At 43.6% G+C, this 21,921-nt stretch overlaps 1 protein-coding gene across 1 annotated transcript in view; it reads left to right on the top strand.

Moving 5' to 3' along the window:
• Positions 1-21,921, top strand: part of NT5DC3 (5'-nucleotidase domain containing 3) — a 66,547-nt gene that overhangs the window by 35,905 nt on the left and 8,721 nt on the right. Inside the window, exons 5-13 of the mRNA XM_052639610.1 lie at positions 2,459-2,549; positions 3,503-3,637; positions 5,706-5,766; positions 6,507-6,609; positions 6,748-6,849; positions 9,511-9,592; positions 10,743-10,829; positions 14,897-15,037; positions 20,494-20,558. Coding sequence (XP_052495570.1) covers positions 2,459-2,549; positions 3,503-3,637; positions 5,706-5,766; positions 6,507-6,609; positions 6,748-6,849; positions 9,511-9,592; positions 10,743-10,829; positions 14,897-15,037; positions 20,494-20,558 — 867 coding nt within the window. The remainder of the gene's footprint in view (positions 1-2,458; positions 2,550-3,502; positions 3,638-5,705; positions 5,767-6,506; positions 6,610-6,747; positions 6,850-9,510; positions 9,593-10,742; positions 10,830-14,896; positions 15,038-20,493; positions 20,559-21,921) is intronic.

Raw genomic sequence — 21,921 nt, 5'->3', positions numbered from 1 at the left:
CTGTAGCCTACCAGACTCCTCTGTCCATGGGATTCTCCAGGCAAGGATACTGGAGTAGGTTGCCATTTCCTCCTCCAGGGGGTCTTCCCGACCCAGGAATCCAGCCTGTGTCTCTTACAGCTCCTGCGTTGGCAGGCGAGTTCCTTAACACTAGCGGCACCTGGGAAAATGTCCCTTTCCTACTCTCGCCCCTCTGAAGGGATAATGAGTGAGCAAAATGAGGGGAAGAGTGTTCACACCTCAGCCTTGCTCCCCTCTGAGCCCCGTGCCCTTGCATCCCCCTCCATTGGGTGGCTTTCAGGTTGCATGTGGGCTGTGCAGGTGAGCACTGCTGGGCTGAGGGGGAGGCTGACTTCCCACCACAGGCCTGTTTAGCACCCACATTTTAAGTTCTCTTTAGGAATCTGGTGAAAAGCTAGGGTTGTTCCCACCGTAGCCATAGCGCGGAACTTAGATGGCGCTTCCAAAGCAATGGGTGCCGTTCTCTTTATAGCAACTCATTTAAATCTTTTCAGCAGCACCAGGAAGTGGGTACTGGTTTTGCTGCTCATTTAAAAAATGACACTAAGACCCAAAGAGGTTAAATTACTTGTTCCTTGTCCAGGTAATCCCTCAGCAGTTGAGGGAGCTGGGATTTGAACCCAGGGCAGACTCGTTCAGATCTGTGCTCCTACCGTTTATTTCTCATAAACACACAGGGTGTATAAAGTAGTTTTCATTGTGACTTCAGCTCTGGTTTAGGCCACATTCAGGTGCAGTTGGCTGCCGTCTGAGCCCGGCTCGAGCAGGTCTGTATGTTGTGGGTACTGCCTGCAGCAGAATTCAGCTGACTGGCCCACCGAGTTCAGTGCATCTTTTGAGCTGATACTTGGTTATGTGGACCTTAAAGATGTGGCTTGTGTGGCCACATGCCTGGAAATGTGTCCTGAGGTGGCAGTGGCTGCTGAAGGACTGGAAGTGTGGTCCTAGTGTGGGGAAAGAAAGGTAATTCACCCAGCGGAGTTCCTTTTCACTGTGTTGAGTTTCTTTCTAGGTGTTAGATCCTTCAAGGTATGTACTGCTTACTGCTGCTGCTTTAGCCAGAGTGGTTTTCCAGGCTCACTGTCTAGAAGAAGCTGGTGTAGTCCCAGTGTCTTATCTGATTTCTGGAGCACAGTGCTTTTTTGTTTTCAAAGGCCAGTAGTTGTTTCAAGTTAATCAAGATCGGACGCAAAACATCAGTGAATCCCCTTGGATATTTTTAAAAGTAAGATAAGAGCGGAGAATGGAGGAAAGAGGCTGAGATGATGTTTTCATTAAAGTTACAGGTCAAATATAAGTTATGTTTTATGTGTACTTTAATATTGACCAGGTGATTTTATGTGATAAGCTGTATGAGTAACTGAAATTCGAGCTGAGTTATTTTTACAGCCACTGTAGCAGAGCGTGGTATTGCCATCACTTGTTCTGTGGTTTCCTCACCACTGGTGTCTGCTTCTCAGGAGCCTTCTCCTCTAGAGAGGGGCCGGGGAACAGACATTTCCCTCCACAGGGCTCTCAAGGCGATTCCAGGGGAGGAAGTCTGAGACCATTAAGTTGCAGGTGGAAGCACCTGCTTGCAGCACAGGCGCCAGAGGCAGGGATAGAGTCTGGGCCACTCACACGCCATAGTTTGTTCCCTCTGTTCGGACGAGCTGGATTCATTTACAGATTCTGGTGCAGCCCCCAGAAGCAGGCCGGTGGTGCATGTTACCTCTGCTTTTTACAGATGGGGAACCTGGCCCTCACTGTGATACAGCATTTGGGATCATTCCCTCCTAGAGGTGGTGTCCAGCATCCTGACGTGGGGGTTAGTCCACCTGAGCCTGGTCCTGACTCTTTCTGCGTCAGCACTGATCTTCTTAGGGTAGAGCGTCGGAGGGCAGGGGAGTGATGGGGACAGACCAGCCTCTCTCCCTAATGTAGTAAAAACATTAAAAAAAAAAAAACACCCACCCAAAGCAAGTCATTAGGAGACCGTGTGCCTCGTTAAAGGAGGCAGTGTGATGTGGTGGTTGCAGAGCCCAGGAGCCAGTCCTGACCCCCCACTTTCTTCTTTGGTGACCTTGAGCAGGATCTGTGACCTTTCTGTGCTTTGGTGGCTTCTGCTGGAAATTGGGGAGAATAATAGTGCCTCACTCCTAAGACTGCTGAGAATGAAGTGAATGACTGTGTGCAGTTCACTTCTGGCATTCAGTAGGACCGTGTGGTGTCAGCTACTGTCTTTCCTGCTCTCATTACCAGTAGGATGATAGTAGTAGTAATAGTAGCAGCATCATGCTTGTTATTTGTAGCAGTTACCAGTGGCACCACCTCCTGCTTCCTTGTGACAGCAGCGTCTTGCACCTCAGTTGAAAAATTTCAGCAGTCACTGGAGGTCTGAATATCACTGCTGTCTGTCTCTAATTGATGCTAACTGCCTTGCCTGTGATTTTCCCAGAGGCCTCAGTGTGGTCCCCGATGAGGAGGTTATTGAAATGTACGAGGGTTCCCACGTGCCTTTGGAACAGATGAGCGACTTTTATGGGAAGGTAATGAGAAATTATTTATTTAAAGTAACCTATCTTTTTCCTTTACGAAATGTGGCCTGGTAGCTTTAGGATCTTACACTACTAGACTCTTTGCTCGCAAGGACTCAAGAAGGCAATTGAGGTTGCGTTTTGAGAGACCCTCAATTTGAGAGAGGTGAGTATGTTTGAGTCGCTCCTGGGATCTTTCATGGTTCTTCTTTCTCCGCCCTTCCTCCCTACCTGCTGAAGGCTCTTTGCAGCTTCCTTGTAGCCCTCCCCTATTTGCCACCACCTCCCCAGGCTTGTCCCCACTCTCTGGGGGAGTCACTGGGGTCGTCACTGTAGCAGCTGTTGCCTCCCCTGAGATTAAGAGCAGGGCAGCACACTGCTCTGTGCCTAAGGGAGACCTCTGCCTTTCTAACTTTTGTGGTCTCCTTTGCCCTTAGAATTTTTGCTTCTTGTCCTGGTAGATGCAGTCCCTTTGTGTTACCAAAATGCAAGGAAGATGCCTAGTCACCTGGTAAACTTAGTCTTATAAATCACAAGTGTTCAGGGAAAGGCTCTTTTCCAAGCTCCCGTGTGGGCTTTTGAGGGGGTGGGAGTGGTGGTGCTCAAATTCAGGAGAGTTAGAGGCTTTTTGTGTCATTCACGTGGGCAAAAATCAATTTACTGCCTTTCCTCTGTGTATGATGAAAGAGTGTGAGCTGAAAATTGGATGGAACCAAAGGAGAACAGAAAGGGAAGGCTGGCTAGACTTTTGAGGGGAAGTCAGGGCATTTCCTTGGAAAGCCCATTTGCACTTAGAGTGAGACATCAGCTCTGCCATGAAGGACAAAAACAGGGTGAACTTATTTTTAGAATTTTTCTTTCCTTATGGGGAGGGAGCCAGATGTTGATGACCAGGATCCCCCAGGTTGATGTAAAGTCTGCTGTGGTGTTGGCTGCCTTGCTAAAGCCTCCCTCCCTGTCTGCAGAGTTCCGGAAACACCATGAAGCAGTTCATGGACATCTTCTCCCTGCCCGAAATGACCCTGCTGTCCTGTGTGAATGAGTACTTTCTGAAGAACAACATTGACTATGAACCTGTGCACCTGTACAAAGATGTCAAGGTTGTGTAGACATGGGGGGGTCACCATGCTGCACCTCTTCCAGCGCCTCAGAAGTAATAGAATCTCTGGCTTCCATTGTCTGCTGGGTGTTTGAGGTCGTCCTTTGTCTTGAATCTCTTTTATTTGCCATTTAACCTTGGAAATCCTAAGAAAGGGGTTAGGAGAATTGGAAATGAGTCAAATTGTTAAAAGAAGAGGGTACTTGTTACCTAGATTTCTGTGTGCATATACATACCCACATCATTTAAATAATCTTGTATTTATGTTCACATTTATGTGTGTTTATAGATACATTCTTTAAGCTGTCTGAGCTTTTTTCAGTATTTAAAAATGTGTTTGTATATTGCTTATTTAATATATATTTTTAATGCACGTTTCTAAGCATCTTTATATATATAATTTAAATATCATTTTAAAAGGGGCCTCCCAGGTGGTGGAGTGATAAAAAATCCACCTGCCAACACAGGAGGCTCAAGATTCGAGGGTTCAGTTCCTGGGTCAGGACAATCCCATGGAGAAGGAAATGGCAACCTGCTCTGGTATTCTTGCCTGGAAAATGCCATGGACAGAGGTGCCTGGCGGGCTACAGTCCATGGGGTCCCAATGGGTCAGACATAACTGAGTGACTGAGCATGCAGAGTTTTAAAAGATCTGTATATACATACTACAATGTTTTTATTATGTGTTCATGACTAGGTTTAAATATTGACTGCCTCAAATCATGGGTTTTAGAAAATACAGGGTGAATTACAGTTTCTCAATATCAGTTTGGTATTGTTTTAACTAAATTTAAATATTTAGTTTCCATCCTCTGTTTTGGCTCACACAGATGCTTCATCTTTAAGGATTTTTAAGAATTACTGGGGTTACGTAACCCTTAGCATTCATGAGGAAAGCTGTTTACTACAAAGTTCAGTTTTTACTATGAAGTGTTAACTACCACTGCATGTGCATGAGTACACACATGTAGAGTTTACTGTGTTCTGGGCACTATTTTTCTGAATGCTATATGCCTATTAATTAATCAAATCCTTGCAAGAATGCCATGAGGTATCATCGCCTTCATTTTACAGTTAGAAAGATTGAGGCACAGAGAGGCTGAGTAAGTCGCCCAAGGATATCCAGTTAGTAAGTAGCAGAGCCTGGATTTTAGGCCAGGAAGCTGCACTTCGGCTTGCTCTTAACCACTGCTTTCTGCCGATGTGCAGTTGAAACAGGCCTCTGCCGGAAGGTAATTGAGGTTGAGTTTACAATCAGGAGGTGCTTGTTCCTGACAGTAAGCACCTATCAGTTTTCTAAGGTTTTGTGGTCCTTGTTTAGTCGCTAAGTCATGTCTGACTCTTTTGCAACCCCGTGAATTGTAGCCCGCCAGGCTCCTGTCTCCATGGGATTTCTTATGGCCCAGCTTTTCCTGCACCCCAGTCCTCGTTACAGGCTCCAGAAAGTTTCAGTGTGCTTCCAGGAATGCCCACCTATGTAGTAGATCGGCTCAGAGTCCCGCTAAGAGCAGGGCTGTGCTTTGACACCTGCCAGGCATCGGGCTGCCACTCTGCCAGGCTCTTCCTTGTGTCTGCCTGCAGGATCAAAGCTCTGCCTGCGTTCTGAGCTCCTTGACAGTTCCTTGCCTTTTGGTAGCACTGAAGAGAGGAGGACCTTATGCTATTGGTCTCTGCCTCTTTTTTTAGGTCATAGAATCTGTTGTTGGGGTCCAGAGAAGGGTGCAAAGATGAAAGCAGCAGTCCTGCCCTTTGTCGGGGTGACCTGAAATTACCTGGTCTTCATACAGCATATAAATGACTGTTTGTCCTGTGGGACTTCATTCAGAATTGTTCACACAAATTGCCTCCTCCAAGTGACTCTTTCAAAAATTGTACTGGAACCTGCTGCTATCACCATGGAAACTTAAGTCTCTTCCTGCCCATGATAAATGGACCAGAATTTAGATTTCATTTAGTGCCTTGGTTGCCACACTCTGCAGACAGACATTATCCTAATGACCTTTCGCTTGTCCTCTCACTCAGACTATCTCAGTTATACTCAGACTGATTAAAAACCTATCTTTTGACAGGATTCAATTCGGGATGTGCACACGAAAGGAATCATGTACAGAGCAATTGAAGCAGATATTGGTATGTACCAGATGTTATGTGAAGATCAGCATTTCCTTTTGCTGTATAATTATGTAGGCATTTTACTATCACTCCGGGTGCTGAGCAGGGTCTATACCTCTTCTTTTAACAAAAAAAATTATTTTTGGCTATGCTGGGTCTTCGTTACTGTGTTCAGTCTTTCTCTAGTTGTGGCGAGTGGAGGCTACCCTAGTTGGGGTTCAACGGCTTCTCATTGCAGTGTCTTCTCATTGTGGAGCAAGAGCTGGAAAGCACACAAGATTCAGTGTGGCTCACGGGCTCTAGAGTGCAGGCTCAGTAATTGTGGCACATGGGCTGAGTTGCTCTGTGGCATGGGGGATTTTAGCTCCCAGACCAGGGATCGAACCTGTGTCCCCTGTGTTGGCTGGCAGATTCCTAACCACTGGACCACCAGGGAGCCCCCGCAGTACCTCTTCTGAGTGCAGTGCAGGGACCTTGCCTCCTTGCACCTCACATGTCTCCCTCCCCTTTGTCTCAGTGGTTGACATAATCCTGATCAGGTAGAGGAGCTGGCAGCCACAGCCACTGAAGGTTTTCCCACTGAGACTGAAGAGGCAAGGTCTTGGTTACTGATTCACTGGGCACCAGTACACCGACTAGAACCAGGCTTCTTGAAGGCCCCAGACGGTGCTGGATCCATCTGCTCCCCCTTAGGAAGTGCTTGCAGATTGGCTGACTTCACCCTGAAACCCTGTGTGCTTTTTCCTCTTGCTCTTTAGAAAAGTACATCTGCTATGCTGAGCAGACCCGTGCAGTGTTGGCCAAGCTGGCTGATCATGGCAAGAAGATGTTTCTTATCACCAACAGCCCCAGTAGCTTTGTGTAAGTTCTTTGTTTCCTGCCTAGTTTCTGGCTCACTTCTGATGTTCTGTGTATTTAAGTAGTTGAAAATTCAAAATAAAAAATTGCAATAGTTAATCCCTTTAATGTTAGGCTAACCTGGCTGCCGTGTTGTTCTAGGGACAAAGGGATGAGGTATATTGTTGGAAAAGACTGGAGGGACCTGTTTGATGTGGTCATCGTTCAGGCTGAGAAGCCCAACTTTTTTAATGATAAGCGGCGGTAGGTGTCTGTCTTTTTAGAGACCAAATTTTATTCATCTGATGCTCTGAATACTGAACTGTATCTTGGTGATATTGTGATAATGTGTCTTGGTGAAATACAATTGGAAAATCACAAGCATCTGACATTACAGCTTTTGATACTTAACAAACCTCCTAACAAGTAATTGGGAAAAAGGTAGGATGAGTGTGTACACAGCAGATAGCTTATTATTGAAGCAGTTCTCGATTTAACTCAGGCTAGTCAGTCCTATGAGTCAGTCTTTAAGAAAATGATCGACAGCAGTTAAAATCCAAACTTAACATCACATAGTAAATTAGATCTCTCTATGTGGATGCATTGTGAAGTGTAACAAAATAGCAACAGCAAACCACCTGGCGAGTAGCTCTTTAAACAGAACTCTAAATGGTGCAGCAAGTGTCCCTAGATTTTGCAAAACTTCTCTGCAACACAGGTTTTGCATCAAATGGAGTAAATCTCTACCCAGACTTAGATAAAGACTTTCTGCCATGGTCGCTTTGGGAAATAGAGGCGTGGGAGTTTGGGTTGTGCTCTTAGCATTTAGTGGCGGGTGGGGTGAGGGTAGGGTCAAGTGTCCTACAATGTCTCTTTAACATCCAGGACTGACCTGTTCACTGGGAGGGTATTAGTTGCTCAGTCATGTCCAACTCTTTGTGACCCATGGACTGTAGGCCAGTCTGCCACGATCCTCTGTCCATGGAGTTTTCCAGGCAAGAATACTGGAGTGGGTAGCCATCCCCTTCGCCTAGGGATCTTCCAAGTCAGAAACAAACATAGGTCTCCCACTTTGCAGGCAGATTCTTCACCATCTGAGCCACCAGGGAAGTCATTGTCCCCAAATGTCTATGGCATTGAGAGTTACTGCACTGGGATTATAAGAATGATTCGTATCTGTGTAGTAATGGCCTACATTTGAAACATTTTTACCTACATTTCTCTGTCCTGCAATAGGTAACCATGCAGTCTTCCCTGCTCTGCTTAGGTGATTTATTTTTTAACAATAAGACTGTATCCATGATGGGGTGTGTCTTTTTTTTTTTTCCTATTGTCAAGATCTTTTTCATGTGGACCATTTTGAAGATCTTTTTTGAATTTGTTACAATATTGCTTCTGTTTTATGTTTTGGTTTTTGGCTGCAAGGCATGTGGGAACTTAGTTTCCTGAGCAGGGCTCAAACCTCTACCCTCTTCACCGGAAGGCAAAAATCTCAACCACTGGACTGCCAGGGAAGTTCCCATGCTAGGTGATTTAAAGCTTGATAATTCGGTGTCCTGTAGTCAGCGTTGAGTGGATTAAATTCCTCTTGTGATGCTAAATTCTAGTTTCCTGAATGTCACAGTGGCTCCTGGAAGAAAAGGCAAAACCAGGAACAATGTGCAGAGACTGAGAATTTAAGAGAATGTTCAATCTGTAGGGTTTAGAGCTAGACGCAGATGTGCCTGTAGGTGTAATCACTGACTGGCTGCGTGGTCACTGATAAGATGCTCTCTGGCCTTTTCTTTTTGGATCTCAGGGAGGTGGTCAGGGGACGGACCTCATCTCCCCTTCCCCCATGGACCTCCCTCCTGTGTCATGTTTTTGCACAGTGGCAGGATGGTGTCTTAGATTATTAGATTTCCCTGGAGGAACCCAGCACAGCTCACTCGCTCTCACTCTAGATGTCTGGATTAAAAATTCTCTACCTGTATTCATCCTTCTCTTATTTATAATGATGAAGATTAAGGAACATCCGTATGAGAAGATATTATGCAGTCATTAAAAAAGAAGTTTTTTTTTTTTAAAGGCAGTGAACATATCTCCTGACTGTAAAAAATGATGTATGAATCACATGGGAAATTGCTCACAGCCTTGGAGAAGAGAAGATACATAGCAGTATCCAGAAATGATCCTCATTTTATATTCATAAAAAAGAGAGAACAGATACATAAAGACCAAAAGATATGGACTGAACTCATGTGTTTCTACCTGGGTACTGGAATTATGGATGATTTTCTTTTTCTTTATTGTATTTGTCTACATTTTCCAGATGTTTTTTTGCAGTGAGTTTGTATTTTTCTCACCAGAAAAGCAGTTCAAATAAGTGTTACCTAAATAAAGAAAAAGAACAAATAAAGCTTGTGTTTTTTTGGACTAGCACATCCAGGTTGAGGAATGAGGCCTTTGTTCTGTTTTTCCTATTTTCCATCATAAAATAATATGCTCGATTCTCTGATGTGTCTTGTGTCTAGACTGGCAGCATTTTAAATGCAAAGCTGGATGTAATAAGCGGTATTTCTATAAGCTTTATTTTTGGTAACACGTTTTCTGCATGGTTGAATAAGTTTGAAAATCTGGGTTAAAGAAAGTTTCTTTGTAGGAGGGCTTTTCAGAACCATCAGTAACTTTTAAAGAGGGACTTGTCTAGGGCACAGTATTTTCCAAATTCATCTGACTCTGGCATTCGTTTTTCACTAACCCCTCCTGGATCCCGTGGTCTGCAGCATGGGATGGTTTGCACGAGGCTGGGGAACGTGGTGGTGGGGTTTGGTTTGGGTTGTGGGGCTCGTTCCTCTCTTCGGGTGGGTAACCGTGGAGTTTTTCATCCAGCACACAGCCTGCGTTGCTACCACACATGGTAACGTTTCCTGTTTCTGTTGTTAGACCTTTCCGAAAGGTGAATGAGAAAGGTGTCTTACTCTGGGATAAAATCTACAAGCTGCAGAAAGGCCAGATTTACAAGCAGGTATCTCATGACCCATCTGTCCTTTTAGTCGCTGTGCTTTGTGATCAGTTATAATGATGTAACGGCTGACATTCACTGAGGCTCACTGTGTGTCAGGCACAGTCCTGGGGGCTCTGCTTGAATTGACTGTTTAAAACTTGGTGGCAGAATTTAAGCTAAAGTCAATATATTTTTAATGTGCTCTGTGTGAATTAACTCAAAATTGAGCAGCTTTAAAAAATATATTTTTAAGCATTTTTTTCTGTAGGATATAAAATTTAGAATGCCAGTTGTAAAAGAGAAGTTTCTCTTTAAGAAGTGTTTAATCACATGGCATCTTACCCCAATTAGTAATTATTTCCTGATGAACTGTGTTTTAGGTATAGTTTTGATATATTTTGGTTTCATGTAAAGCTTTCCCGTGTTGAGTAGATGATGGAATCGCTGTCCATTTTTGTGTTACTGAAATTAGTTTTTAAAATTTTATCCTTTAAACATTTTATATTTGTATAATTATAACATAAAATTACAGAAGAGCACTATATAGTTTTTTCTGAACCGTGTAGTACACTCCTTGTATTATGTACTGTCCAACTGGTTCATACCTGTTGTATATGTAACAGACTGCTGGATTTGGCACTAAGTATATTTTCTAGGCCTGAAAGATTAGCTTGGATACAGCCATTCCCCATCTAGGAAGCTAGCGGAAGAAAATGATTAAGGTGTAGCTAGCTGAAGAAAACTAATAAGAGGTAGCTAAAGCTTTGCTAAAGAGTGTTTATCATGATGTTACTTACAAAACAGGTAGCAAGGTAAATGTCTAGTATCAGATAATTGATGAAACGAATCACGGGTAGTCTCAGCTGCTGAAATTACATGGCAGGTGAATATTTATTGATATAGTTAATAAATGGCATAATGTTAAATGTAAAAAAGAGATCTTTAGACAGGTATACAATATGAACCCCTCCTGAAAAGTACATTTGACTTAGAAGAAAGGGCTGAAAGACTTCACATGAATGCCTTTTATCTTAATATTTCGATACTTAAACTGTAAAAGCAAAAATATTTTAAGTTTAAAAAAAAAGTAGGTATCATGGGCCGTGGGGTGTACAGGCCTTTTACCTGTCATATAATGCAATATAACACCCATATTTTTCTGTTATTGCAGGGCAATTTATATGAATTTTTGAAGCTTACTGGATGGAGGGGCTCCAAAGTGTTATATTTTGGTGACCATATATATAGTGACCTGGCGGTGAGAAACTTATTTCCTGTTTCTTTGTTGGGTACAGTCTTAGGCCCACTTATTGAGGAGTTTCTCTCTTACTTAAGACTATTTTCATACTTTCATAAAAATGAGAACTGGGCCATATTTCTTGCTGCTTTTTTTTTTTTAATGTCTCTATTTTACCAAACCAAATGGATCAGAGTCATGAAATAGAAGAATTTTGGGAAAATGATGGAAATTAACAATTTTCTCAGGTTATCAGAAAAAAATCTTTACTCAGAAAAAAAATCTTTCCGTTTAAAAAGGTAGGAAATAAATGACAATGTTGTTTCCTTTTCCTTCTTTTGTTAAGCATCAGAAACATACAAATGGTCTGTAGAAGCTTGTAAATATCAGTCTGGGTTTCTTTTGCCTGATAGTCATTTTGAAAGAGTACACAATGTAAAAAGTACAATAGCTATTTCTAGGAAATGGCTATTAGGTAAAAATGAGGCTTTCATGCCCTTTGGAATGACTGGAGTGTCTCAGGACTTGAATTATGACTTAATTTATAATTGGCACAGGAATGAATGAGTCACACTTATTACCACCCTTGGTTCCTTGTGGAATGTATTTATGTATATGTATTTATATATAAATAAAATTCATTTATACGAAGAGTGAAATACGTGAATGTATACAAAAGTGCTTAGTAAAGTAGAAACCTAATAACTGTGCTACCCAGGAGGCATGTGGGTACTTGGCCCCATGAGATCCCCCCTACACAGAGACAGGTCTTAGTGCTAGGCGAAGCTTCACATTGCAGTTGTTTGTCCAGTGTTATCCCTGTGACATTGGCATCACCTGGGAACTTGTTCGAACTGCAGATTCTTGGCCTCACCCCAGACCTGCCGAGTTATAAAGAAGCTCTGGGGTTGGGGCCCAGCCATCAGTGTTGTTCTCAGCTTTCCCTACTAAAATTTGATGTCACAGCGTCGCTGGCCTCATGGAATGAGTTAGGAAGAGTTTCATCTTCCTCAGTTTCTGGGAGAGTTTGAGAAGGATTGGTGTTCATTCTTTTATGTTTAATAGTGAAACCATCCGGTTCTGGACTTTTCACTGTTGGAAGGTTTTTGATTCCTGATTCAGTCTTCTTCCTAGTAAGAGGTCCGTTCAGGTTTACCAGTTCTTCATGATTCAGTCTTGGTAGGTTGTGTGTTTCTAGGAATTTGTCCATTTCATCTAGATTATCCAAGTTGTTGGCATACAGTAGTTTACAGTACTTTTTTATAATCTTTTTTTTAATCTGTAGAATTGGTGGTAATGTCACCACTTATGTTTCTGATTTTAGTAATTTAAGTCTTCTTGTTTTCTTATCAAACTTAATGGTTTGTCAATTTTGTTGATTTTTTTTGAAGAACCAATTCTTAGTTTTATTGATTTTTCTCTGTTGTTTTTATATTCTCTATTTTATTTATTTCTGCTCCAATCTTTACCATTTCTTTTTGTGCTGCTAGCTTTCAGTTTAGTTTGTTCTTTTTCTAGTTCTTTTAGGTATAAAGTTAAGTTGTTGTTTTGAGATCTTTCTTTTTCAATCTAAATGGCTAGGGTGTTAATTTTCATTTTAGTCTTGCTTTTTTATGTGTCCCATAAACTTGGGTATGTTGTGTTTGCATTTTAACTTGTCCCACGGTATTTTTCTAATTTTCCATGTGATTTCTTCTTTGACCCATTGGTTGTTGAAGAGTGTGTCTTTTAATTTCCATATAAGTCTGAATTTTTCAGTTTCTCCTTTTGCTATTGATGTCTAATTTCATTCTTAGTGATAAGAAAAGATACTTTGTATGATTTCAGTCTTCTAAAACTAATCAAGACTTGTTTTGTGGCCTAAAATACAGCTGCTGCTGGAGAATGCTCCATGTGCATTTGAGAAAACTATTGTATTCTACTTTTGTTGGGTGGAGTGTTCTGATTGATCTGTGGTGGTGTTCAGGCCCTGTATTTCTTGTTTGATCTGTCTGCTTATTTTATCCATTATAGAAAGTGGGCTATTGATGTTTCCTATTATTATTGTAAAGTTGTCTCTTGTTCCCTTCAGCTCTGTTAATGTTTGCATCATATATTTTGGACCTCTGATGTTTGGTTCATATGTGCTTTTAATTGTTATATATTTTTGGTGACTTGACTCTTTTATCATGATGTAATGTCATTCTTTGTGCCTTGTAACTATTTTTGACCCAAAGTCTATTTTGCCTGATACTAGGATAGCCACTTTTGCTTTGGTTACTATTTGTGTGGAATGTCTTTTTTAGTCTTTTCACTTTCAACTCTGTGTGTTCTTAGCTCTAAAATAAATGGTCTTGTAGACAGCATATATTTGAATCCATCCTGGAGTTAGAAAACCACAATTTTAAAGTGATCAGACCAGAATTGATGAACGTGTCAGAGATTATGTGGGCAATGAATATTACCCTTCAAAGGAATCCTGAGAAAGTAGATGCTTTCAATGTTGCTGCAGTCTCTCAAAATAAACTTAGATGCGCCCTTTGGGATATATTTGAGAGCCAGCTTGAGGCACTGGAGAAAATTAATTTCGTTATCATTAATTCATTGTCATGTACTTTTAGTCTTAGGAGTGTTCCAGTTGACTTTTTACCTATTGTCAGAAATAAGATCCATCTTGAAAAGTTTGCCACCACTGGGAATATTTAGAAAACTGTGCTGTATGTAGGGTTTCATATATTTTATTTTAAATTTTTTAATTTTTTTTTAGTTTTTTATTTTTTTAATTTTAAAATCTTTAATTCTTACAAGTGTTCCCAAACATGAACCCCCCTCCCACCTCCCTTCCCATAACATATATTTTAGGAGAAAGAGAATTATTGAAAGATTTAAAGAAATTCAACCATGGAAGAAGATAGGCATCCTTAGGACTTGTAGAGCAGGGATTCTAGCTTTAGGGGAGTAACCAGAGTGAATTTTCAAAATAGTAAACTATATACCACTTCTGTCCTTAAAAGTGCTCTCCTTAGAAGTATCCCTTTCTCCCTTAGAGTAAAAGCCTGGCTTCCTGCAATTGCTGTGCTTGAGCTCTGTTTCCCCAACCTCTCCTCCCTCTCTGAAGGCACCTCCTGCCTCTGCCCTCTCTCTCCTCTGCCCTAGGTTCCTTGCCTTGCTGTTTCTTAGCACACCCTGCTCCCAGCATGTTCCTGCCCCGGGGTCTTTGCACTTGCCCTTTTTCCAGCCAGAATTTTCTCCTCCCATACATTTACGTACTTTTACTGTCCTTTCCTTCAGACCTCTGCTTGAATGTCCCTTTGTTAGCCTGGCCTTCTTACTCCATGTAAAATGGCAAGTCCTTATTTTTCTTGATTTTTGTCCATTGTGTTTCTTACCACCTGCCATTGTATATTTGCTTGCTTATTTTTTTGGTCTGTATTTCCCATGAGAGCAGAGGTTTGTTATTTTTGTTCACTATTTTATTCTCAGTTTCTAGCACAGGGCCTGGCAAACAGTAGTATTTAATAAATGTTTGTCAAATGAGAAAATGAATAGCCATTCAGTATGGTGATTGTATATCTTAGATTTGCCAGGACATAACTTATATCAGATATTCTGGCTTATTGTCGTATCATAGGAGTACAGTATTTGGGATGAAGATACGATCATGTATGTTGGTTGGTACTGAGTGATCATTCCAAGTCTGAAATTTCCCATAACCCAGGAGGTTTGGGTGCCATGGGTGTCCCCCAGAGTTCTGTGGGTGGATTGAATGAAAACCTTCAGTAGCATTTCAATTGACCCTCCTTCTGCCCCTAACCTAATTGTTGTTTTAGAGACTGTGGTTAACGATTGGAGATCCTGTGTTTCTGTGGGAGCTGTGACTCAAACAATTATTTCTGGAACAGAAACTTTCTTTGCGGGGGAGGGAAATTGCCAAAGCCTGGGGCTAAATCGGCTTTAATTAAGTATAATTCATTGAGTTTGGCTTGGTTAATGACCAACCATTACAATTAAAATTAATGCAATGAATGCCTGTTGTGTCTGGGAAAGGTAATGAAATGGTTTCAATTCTGTTGTGATGAATGTTGACTTTCTGTGATCTTTGCAATCAGGACTTGACCCTGAAGCATGGCTGGCGAACGGGTGCAATTATCCCAGAATTAAGATCCGAGCTCAAAATCATGAACACGGAGCAGTACATTCAAACTATGACCTGGCTACAGACCCTGACCGGGTTATTGGAGCAGATGCAGGTTTGGAATTCTTTTTCTCTCCTACTTTTTCTTTTTTTTTAAAGAATTATTTATTTGGTTTTGGCTCTGCTAGGTCTTCATTGCTGCGTGCAGAATTTCTCTAGTTGTGGCAAGGGGGGGCTACTCTAGCTGTGGTGCACAGGCTTCTCATTGCGGTGGCTTTTCTCGTTGAGCACAGGCTCTAGAATGCACAGGCTCAGTATAGTTGTGGCACATGGGCCTAGTTCCTCCTCAGCACGTGGGATTGTCCTGGACCAGGGATTGAACCTGTGTCCCCTGCAGTGGCAGGTGGATTCTTAACCACTGGGCCACCAGGGAAATCATCCCCTACTTTTTCTTTAAGCTTGAGGTTAGTCCACTGATCAGAGTTATTTCAGATATTTTTCTGTTCAACTGTGGTCCTAAAGTATGAGGCAGAAGTCATCCTGCAGAATAACCACTGGGGTGATTTTGCCCCTGAAAGAATCTTGCCATTTTCCCTAAAGAGAATTTTAAAAATGACTGCCAAAGCCATTTGGAGAAAGAGTTTTGTGGGGCCCATATGGGGAATTCCAGAGTCCTTACTGCTCCACCTAGGCCCCGCTGAGAGAGATTCTGTGGGGAGTGAGGTGTGAGAACCTCTGCCTAGTGTTTGGGTCCAGTCCTGCTGCTGCCTTTAGCCTGCTGTGGGATTTCTCCTTTCTGGGCCTCAGTTTCCCCATCTGTGAAAGGGAATGAACACTTCAGGCCGGACACCATGGCTTGCTGGGAAGAGTCTCAGAGCAAAAATCGAGATCTCTGCGGGCAGCTTTCGTCTGCTTTGAATCAGTTTGCTGGCTCACTGGCATTCAGTGGTGGTTTTCTTTCTTTCTGTGAGTTACATAGCCAGTTTTAGGCAGATAGTGAGGAAAGTCGTTTTGGTAATTTCCTGGCCCATGGAATATGCCCTCTGTTGCAGCTGTGACTCCCGCCCCCCCCGCCGCCCTGCCCCCCCCCGCCCCCCGCCAAGTCTCATGAGACACCTTGCTTTCTCACCTGGTTCAGCTGGCCTGGCCATCAGTGTCTCAGCATGAGTGCTGACTCTTAGGATAAGGGGCATGGATGCCTGCTCTCTTGGCTAACACACCTGCAGCCTCTGGCCATGGCCTGGTGCCCACAGCCTGCCAGCCTGCTTTGGAAACAGGCAGGGAACCGCCTTGCCTGGCCCAGCTGGCAGCGAGCTCAGGCAGGGATCCAGGGAGCGCCAGGCCCTCACTCCAGGGCGCACACCTTCCAGGGCATGGGGCCCTGCACGTCCCCTGGACCTTGCTTCCAGCTTGTCTTGGCTGTGTTGCTCTTTGGCTCGCCTCTGATGAGGACTAGTTCTGTTTCCCTTCCTGTGCTTGTCTGTGAGGTGATTATCTAAAAATAAAAGGCATGGATTCTGGGTTACTGCAGCTTCAAGTCTGTGCATAGGTCACACGTAATAATAGTTGCTCTCTAGATGCTGGGCGTTGTGCTGGGCGCTTGCTCTGCAACATTACTCCTCACTCATCCCAGCTGTCCTGTGTACAATTTTCCACTTTAGAATGAGGAAGCTGGGTGTCTGAGAGGTTAGGTAACATGTCCAAGGTCATAAAACAACAGAACAAGGACTTGAACCTGGGCTGTGTGGTGCCCGAGTCCCTGCTTTGGGGCACTGCACTGAAGTGCTGTTTTACTGGGCGGTTTAGAGCTTTCATGTATAGCCAGAGCGCTCGCCTTAGGTGCAGTCTCCCTGTGATGTGGGCAGCTGGTCAGATGCACAGATGCAGCCTGCAGGTAGATGGTTTAGCTTTGGTTTCCTTTTCCAGCTTTCTGTCTGGGTGGATTCTCTAGGACATAGAGGAAGGTGATTGATGATTAAAAAATTACCCAAATGAGCGGCATTTCTCACTGGGCTTCCTGTTCCCTTTCTCCTCTCCCCCGATCCCTGTGTTCACCTGGAAAACTATACATTATTCCAGTGACCTGTGTCAGATGTTTCTATAGCTCCTCTTTTTCTGATAATGTGCACATAGCACATTTTCTGGACGCTATTTTCTGAGAAGAGAAATTGGTCCTTGAAGTTGGGTGTGATTTTTTTTCCTTTTGGTAGCCAAAAGTGTTACCTGGAGCTAGGTCTGATGAATTAACTGCAAGTATTTAATTTTTGGATTTAAGGAAGTAGCTATAAAGAAGAATTTTTGCTCATTAGCCTTGAAGTGCCCTCTTGAGTGGTACTGTTCATGGTGGTCATGCTGGTGGATGGTGTGGTGGTATCAAATTTTTCGGGTAACCATGTTAGAGCCACATTTAGCCCGGGTTGGACAGATTTCTGCAACAAGCCAGCTAGCCATTGTGTGGGTCGTGCAGGTGGTACGGTCTCAACTCCATGCTGGTAGCATGAAAGCAGCCTTGGAAAATATGTGAGCAACCAGTTGTAGCTGTATCCCTGTCATTTTATTGGTGGACACTGAAATTTTAATTTCATATCATTTTTATGCATCATGAAGATATTTTTCTTTTGAATTTTTTTTAACAACTTCATTTCTTTTGAATTTTTTTTAACAACTTCAAAAGGAAAATCCATTCTTGAGTTCATCAGGATGATAGAAAGGTGGGCAGTGGGCTGGATTTGGTCTCCACTGGTACAGGTTATCAGACTTCTGGCTAGATGGCAATAATTCTGCCCATGCAGGAGTGGGCTAGCCCGTACAGTATATTTTCATCGATTGTAGCCATAAATGGCTGAGTGAGCTAATCAACGAGAGGGGCTGAAGGTGGCTGAGGTGTCTGTAGGATCAGCTTCTGGTGTGGGCTTCTGGTTAGTCTTTTCCCGTGCTAGCTCCCCACCCTTGAGTGCATGGTATCACTTAAAGGTTAATTATAGCTAAGTCATACCCAGTCTTTGAAGTGTTTTAAAGTAGGTATCAGACTCTTGAGACTGCTCTCTTACAAAGTTTAGCCTTGTAGGAGGATCCGAGCTGGAGAAAGGGGTGGCTTAAGGAGAAACTGCTTTTTCTTCTTATGGGAGAGCCTTCAGCATGTTTAAATGCTGATGGGTAGACTCCAGGGGAGGAGGTTGATCACATGGGAGAGATGATAAACGATGAAGAAAAGGCAGGTGGGAGGGAGCCCTGGGTGGGTGTGGGTGGGCCTTGGATGGGAGAGTGTGAGGGGAGGCTGGGTTGTGGTACACACACCCAGAGCTCGGGTGCCCCCTGCTTGGGGGCGGGGTGCTCCCTGGCTCAGCTCTCTGGGGCCTTCCTCCTTCGCTTGTCCCTTCAGCAGTCTTGGGCTTTGCTGGAGATGATCCCGCATCCCTGGCCCCGCCCTGTTCTGGAGAAGCTGGGCTGGAGAAGGTGCCGTGGACTTGGAGACCCGAACTGTCTCTTCATGTCTGTGTAGCCCGCCCTCGGGTAGGGGCCCCTGCTGGGGGGAGAGTGGAGAGGCCCAGTCACGTGGCCTATGGCCGCTAGGTTCCCAAAGGAGAAAGCACTAGATGCGCTTTGGGTATCTTGCTTCTGGTCGCTAGTCAGAGAATTCTCCTGTCTGCAAGCGCAGGGAGAAGCTGCTTCTTCACTCTGGACACAGGGGCCCTGTTCGTGGGCCGAGAAGTGGGCAGAGGTGGGAGGAAGACTGATGTCCCGTTCTGTGCAGGGTCACACTGTTTTGCCCTGGTCTGCTTACCTAGGTGTGCCCCCTGCCAGGGTCTCCATCTCATTCTCTTATATCTTCAGTATCTAGCACAGCGCTCGCCATACAGAGGTGCTGAATATGTACCTGTGTGTATATATGTGTGCATATATGTATACATGTGTGAAGGCAATGGCAACCCACTCCAGTGTTCTTGCCTGGAGAATCCCAGGGACGGGGGAGCCTGGTGGGCTGCCATCTATGGGGTCTCACAGAGTCAGACACGACTGAAGCGACTTAGCAGCAGCATACATGTATATCTATATGTATGCATGTGTATCTGTATAGGTATGTTTGTGTGCATACTTGTGTGTGTATGTATATTTATGTTTATATATATATATAGAGAGAGAGAGAGAGAGAGAGAGATTCTTTATGGCACCTTGGAGAAGGAAATGGCACCCCACTCCAGTGTTCTTGCCTGGAGAATCCCAGGGACAGGGGAGCCTGGTGGGCTGCAGTCCACGGGTCGCAGAGAGTCAGACGCGACTGAGTGGCCTCGCTTTCACGTATATGTAAACAGATTCTCTGTGGCACCCTACAGAGTTTTGACCTAGTCTTACATTTTGTAGTGCCTCAATTCTATGGTGAGTGATTTGTTGACTTAAAATACGAGAGCTCACTGAAACCAAACTCACAGGACCTGCCTCGCCACCCCCAGAAGGGACCAGTCTTCTGGTGCTCCAGTAACACACATCCAGTGGCCATTCAGAGGTGGCTGCTTCCTGCTGGTGTAGACAACAGTGGCAGGCAGGAAATCGAGACTACAAGCTCAGGGTTTTGAGTGGCAGCAGCCTGTAGCAGGTGACTTGGTCAAGCTCTTGATCTGGGCATACGTGATAAACAGAAGGGCCTTGGCTCCCATGTCAAAAGCAGATGGTTTGCTCGTTTGGCATTTTCCTCCGGGTCCTGAGGCTGCCCCTGTGACTGTGGACTGCAGGAACCCTGCCTGGCCCCTGCGGTCACATGCACCTCTGGCTCTGTTCGTGTGTTCGGTTTAACCCTAGGAGGTTTGGAGAGAGACTTGTGAGGTTCCATGTGTTAGGGTGCATACAGCTGTCATTTTCTTTTTGCCTTTTGCTCACATTTCAGTCCACCTGGAGAAATCTCCAATTTCCATCTGGTTGAGGTGTTCTGCCTTCTTGCCTTTTACAAAAACAGTTTTTTTTTCTCTTAAACACTTTAAAAGGTATTAATAAAGTGATATTGAGGAAAAAGATTAAGCCAATTATAATTGTTACCCTTGAACAAATTAAAGAAAAAGTTTCATGTTAATTTCCAAATGCACATGTTTCTACATGCTTGAAATTTGTGGATGCCCTGTTAAATCTGCTGTTTCCACTCACTGCTATTTATATGTGTGTGTGTGTATAGTACATATATTTATGATATATATAAATGGGTCTATTAGGTAGTGTGTGTTAGGTGTATATTTATATGTGTAACACACATGTGTAACAGATACATTACACATGTATAATACACACATACATTTTATGTGGACATATATGTATTATGCTCATACAAAGCCTTTATAATACTTTAATATCTCTAGTTTAATAGGGACCTTGCATCCCTGTATTGCGTCATCGTATTATGTCTACATTTGGTGAAGAAGGGCAGCAGCTGGGAAGTCTGAAAATGTATTATTTCATGCAAGTGCCTATCTCTTAGATCTGAGTAAAATTTCTCCCAGAAGAGCTACCCGTTAGAAAATTCTCATGACCTAATGAGTTTATTCGTATCCAGAACCTTCTCAGTAATTGGCCTGTGTCCTGCAGGTTCACAGAGATGCGGAGTCACAGCTGGTTTTGCAGGAGTGGAAGAAGGAGAGGAAGGAGATGAGGTAAGAGTGGCCTGTTGTGAACGGAGTGAATCCTTCACCGTGGCCCCATGCACTCAGCCCACACACTTTCCACAAGGCCGGCCAGAGGTGGGACTCGAAACAGCCTCACTTAGCTGCCGGGGGTGCCTGTGACCCCCAGGATCCAGAACGAGCCAGCTGCCATTAGTGATGAGTGACATTTCCTCGAGGTGGCAGCGAGCTCCCTCCCACCTTCTGCCCACCCCTGAGTTTGTTGTCTGTCCATCCCCCCCCGCATCCATCCCTCCTTCTGTCCCACTTAACTTCCCCGTTTGGGCAGCCGGCAGCCCAGCGTGGCCGGTGCAACAGTGTTGGAGGTGGCTCTGAACCGCAGTGAATCCTTGGGGCTCCTACAGTGTTGGTGCTTATTTGTAACACTGCTGTGTTAGGTATGTGCAGTCACTCAAATCATGATGCTTACTGATGAAGGAAGCCCGTCTGATGTCAGATGGGTGTTTGTCTTAAGGGCATAAGTTGTTTTTGCTTTTTATTAAACTATAGCTGATTTACAGTGTTGTGTTAGTTTCAAGTATACAGCTTCAGATTCTTCTCCATTATAGGAAAGATTGAATATGTTGAATAACGATATCAAATATAGTTCCATGTTCTATATAGTAAGTAAATCCTTTTTGTGTATGTATTTTATATAGTAGCGTGTGTCTGTTCATCTCACACTCCTTGTTTATCTCTTCCCCTCTTCTTTTCCCTTTTGTACCCATAAATTTGTTTTCTCTGTCTGTGAATCTTTCTGTTTTGTTAATAAGTTCATTTGTATTATATTTTTAGATTCCACATATAAGTGATATGTGGTATTTGTCTTTCTCCGTCTGACTTACTTCACTTAGTGTGATAATGTCTAGGTCTGCCCATGTTGCTGCAGATGACATTGTTTCATTTTTTTTTATGGCTGAGTAATAGACTAGTATATGTGTGTGTGTGTATGAAAAGTGAAAATGAAGGTGTTAGTCACTCAGTCATGTCCGACTCTTTGCGACCTCTTGGACTGTAGTGTGTCAGGTTCCTCTGTCCTTGGAATGCTCCAGTCAAGAATACTGGAGTGGGTAGCCATTCCCTTCTCCAGGGGATCTTCCTGACCCAGGGATTGAATCTGGATCTCCTGCATTGCAAGGAGATTCTTTACCATCTGAGCCATGGCTTGGCTCAGAGCATCTGGCACTTAATTCAGGCTAGACGGTAAAGATTTTAAAGGAGCAATTATTCTCAAGAGGCCTTGTGGACAGTTGTGCTTCCCTGTAGAAGAGGGTGCTGTGTATGTGGACAGTGTTGATGTGGCCATTTCTGCTCTTGTGATCCCTCCACACCTCCTTCCCAGGTAGCACAGCTC

This window comes from Budorcas taxicolor, chromosome 5 (assembly GCF_023091745.1).
Source record: "Budorcas taxicolor isolate Tak-1 chromosome 5, Takin1.1, whole genome shotgun sequence".
In the NCBI taxonomy this organism is placed as follows: Eukaryota; Metazoa; Chordata; class Mammalia; order Artiodactyla; family Bovidae; genus Budorcas; species Budorcas taxicolor.
The sequence above is the reverse complement of the archived record's forward strand: the minus strand, read 5'-3'. Positions and strand labels throughout refer to the sequence as shown.